This window comes from Malus sylvestris, chromosome 3 (assembly GCF_916048215.2).
Source record: "Malus sylvestris chromosome 3, drMalSylv7.2, whole genome shotgun sequence".
NCBI classification, from domain to species: domain Eukaryota; kingdom Viridiplantae; phylum Streptophyta; class Magnoliopsida; order Rosales; family Rosaceae; genus Malus; species Malus sylvestris.
The window spans coordinates 8248099-8251232 of NC_062262.1; the positions used below are offsets into that span (position 1 = coordinate 8248099).

Consider the following 3134-nt stretch of genomic DNA (forward strand, 5'->3'; position numbering starts at 1 on the left):
ATCTCCCCACCGCGAGTACCCCCCACTCAACCATCTCCTGCGACTGGCCAAACAAATCACTAAACACATCATCATTCATCATCTCTTTCTCTCTCCCCAACTTACTCTCACTCCTACTCCTTTCTCTCTCTCTCTCTCTCTCTCTCTCTCACTTAAAACCAGCACCCACCCAAAACCCAAAACACTCTCTCTGCAAGAGAGAGAGCCAAGCAACCACCCCTACCCAATCCAAACCACAATGGCCAATACATTTCCCACTTCCCATCGTGCCGCTACAGCCGTCCTTTATTTCCTCCTCCTCCTCTCCTCGTCCTCCTCCATCCACGCCCTCAACATCTCCACCCTCCTCTCTCCCTTCCCCGACCTCTCCTCCTTCGCCTCCCTCCTCAACTCCTCCATCTCCTCCGACCTCCTCCCCCGCTCCTCCCTCACCCTCCTCGCCGTCCCCAACTCTTTCCTCTCCTCCACCTCCTACCTCACGCGCCGCCTCTCCCCTTCCTCACGTGCCGACGTCCTCCGCTACCACGTCCTCCTCGAGTACCTCTCCCCCTCCGACCTCCTCCGCCTCCCTCCCTCTGGCAAGCTCGTCACCACCCTCTTCCAAACCACCGGCCGCGCCACCAACAACTTCGGCTCTGTCAACCTCACCCGCGACCCCTCCACCGGCGTCGTCTCGATCCACTCCCCGGCCCCCTTCTCCCCCTCGAACGCCACCGTTTTATCCCTCGTCACAAACCTCCCGTACAATGTCTCCATCTTTTCCGTTAATTCCCTTTTAGTCCCCTACGGATTCGACCTCATGGCCTCCGAGACCCACCCGCCACTCGGCCTCAACATCACCAAAGTCCTCATCGACGGCCACAATTTCAACGTCGCAGCCTCCATGCTCGCAGCATCCGGGGTCATCGAGGAGTTCGAGGCCGACGAGGGCGGCCCCGGAATCACCCTCTTCGTCCCCACTGACACGGCGTTCTCCAATCTCCCATCCACCGTCCGCCTCCAGTCCCTCCCGGCCGACAAAAAAGCGGTAGTTCTCAAATTCCACGTCATCCACTCCTACTACCCGCTCGGTTCGCTCGAGTCGATTGTGAACCCGGTCCAGCCCACATTGGCCACGGACGACGGCGGAGCCACGTCGTACACTCTCAACATCAGCAGAATCAACGGCTCAATGGTGATCAGCACCGGGATCGTCCAGGCCATGGTCACCCAGACGGTGTTCGACCAAAAGCCCGTATCAATTTTCGGGGTTTCGGCGGTTTTATTGCCCAAAGAGATATTCGGGAAAACCCCGGTTTTTGCAAAACCCGGGCCTCCGTTATCGGGGGCTCCTCCCCCCAACATTGCACTATCGCCGGAGAGCCTCAATGAGCCTCCGTCGAACCTCTCTTCGCCGCCGGACTTTCGCGAAGAGATCGGATCGGATGCTGCTGCTGCTGCTGCAATCAATGGGTTGCGGAGCTTGTGGATTGCATCTTGTTGTATAGGATTGTATTTAATGGTATGAGATTAAATTTTTGCTATTTTTGGTTCTCAATTGTTAGATTTTTGGTGGGTTTTTTTTTCACACATTGAATTGAATTGGGCTACAAAAAGCAAAGAAGCCATTTTTGTTTTTAATTTGTTGAAATTTATGATGTTAAAATTGTGTTAATGTCTGAATAATTTTATGTAAATCAGAAGAAAGAACAATTTTTGTTTCTTTTTTTAAGTTTCTTGGATCTGGTGTTTTCTCCTGTGAAGATATTCAAAGTTTGATCATGATCTAATTCTTTTGCTTAACAAGTCTGATCTGCATTTGCATAATTGCATTGATCTTACTTTCTGCAGTAATTTATGGTGAATAAAATCGGGTAGCTTTTGGCTTTAACTGACCATCCCATCAAACCCATGTGGGTAATTTCTATTTTTCAATGCATGGATCCCCAAAATGTAGAAAATCTGCAGATTTTTAAGAAAAAGAAAGAAGAAGAAGGAAGAAGGAAGCAAAGGATCAATTATTTTGGGATAAAAATTATTCAGTAATCGTTTTTTTATGTACTTTTGTTGCCTTCTGTCATACTCATAAAGTTATGAAGCTTACATTTTTGTGTTTCCCACGATATCCCTTCCCTTTTGGACATTTTAGAACCACAAATTATTTGTATGCCGGTCAAACAAAAAAATTTTATTCAAATTCATTCATTCTCTTTTTATACTTAATTTATTATTTTATTCAGTTGAAATTCCGAATATGCTCAATAATTATCTTTTTATACTCAAATTGGAAAAAAACTAAAAAATAAAACATAAAATTTCAGCACTAAGAAACTCAATTTCTAGCACTCACCAACCTCCTATCCCCACCTCCCCTACCACCCACAATGAAAACCCTTATCTCAGCTATCAGTACACCTCTTTTGATCTTTCCCTGGCTACACAACAAAATTGGGGTGGTCGGAGTTACCTATTGCTGGATTTTGTTTTTTTTTTGTTGGGTCTAGAAAGAAAATTGTTGTGCACATTCAAAGTTTCAAGATAGAAAATGATAGGCTTGGTGTAAAAATAAAATAAATGGGTCTAATAAACCTTTCGTTAAATAATTAGTTGTTAGGAGAGAAGAATCAACGGCGATCAAACTCACACTAAGATGTAGGGTTACTTTCGGGGATTAAGTACCTAAAAGCTAAAAACTCCAACCTTTTAGTGTTATTCCAAATTAGTCTTAACTTTCCTAAACATTCCAAATAAGTACCGAACTTATCAGAAATGCCACATATGTTCAGCCCTAATTAAATTTCTATTAAATTCACTAGGGCTTACTTTGTCTCCAACATCAACAAAAGGTCATTGATGCATGACTTCCGTCAAGTAACAGTCACAACGCGCAACCTTCCACCCCCTTCATGCCATCACCTCCAAACCCAATGCACAACCACAAACTCCACCCTACAACTCAAGTCGCCAACATCAAGAAGAAGGTCATGGAGGTTGCTGAAATTGTATAGATTGCCGCAATGTGGCCACCACCATCTTCACCGCCAACAAAGAAGAACTGGAAGCTTTACTTGCCATAAATCGGCGAATAAGGAAATCACATGAGCATAAATAAGCTTCTTGAAACTCTATCTGAATTCTTAACCATCTTCTTTGTT

The 3134-nt window shown here is 45.4% G+C and overlaps 1 protein-coding gene across 1 annotated transcript; it reads left to right on the forward strand.

Annotated features, from left to right (window-relative positions):
* Nucleotides 1-238: 238 nt before the first annotated feature.
* LOC126615017 (fasciclin-like arabinogalactan protein 4) lies at nucleotides 239-1711 on the forward strand. Its single transcript, XM_050282732.1, has one exon. It carries the CDS (start codon nucleotides 239-241, stop codon nucleotides 1505-1507), a length of 1269 nt encoding a protein of 422 aa, XP_050138689.1. The 3' UTR covers nucleotides 1508-1711.
* Nucleotides 1712-3134: the final 1423 nt, after the last annotated feature.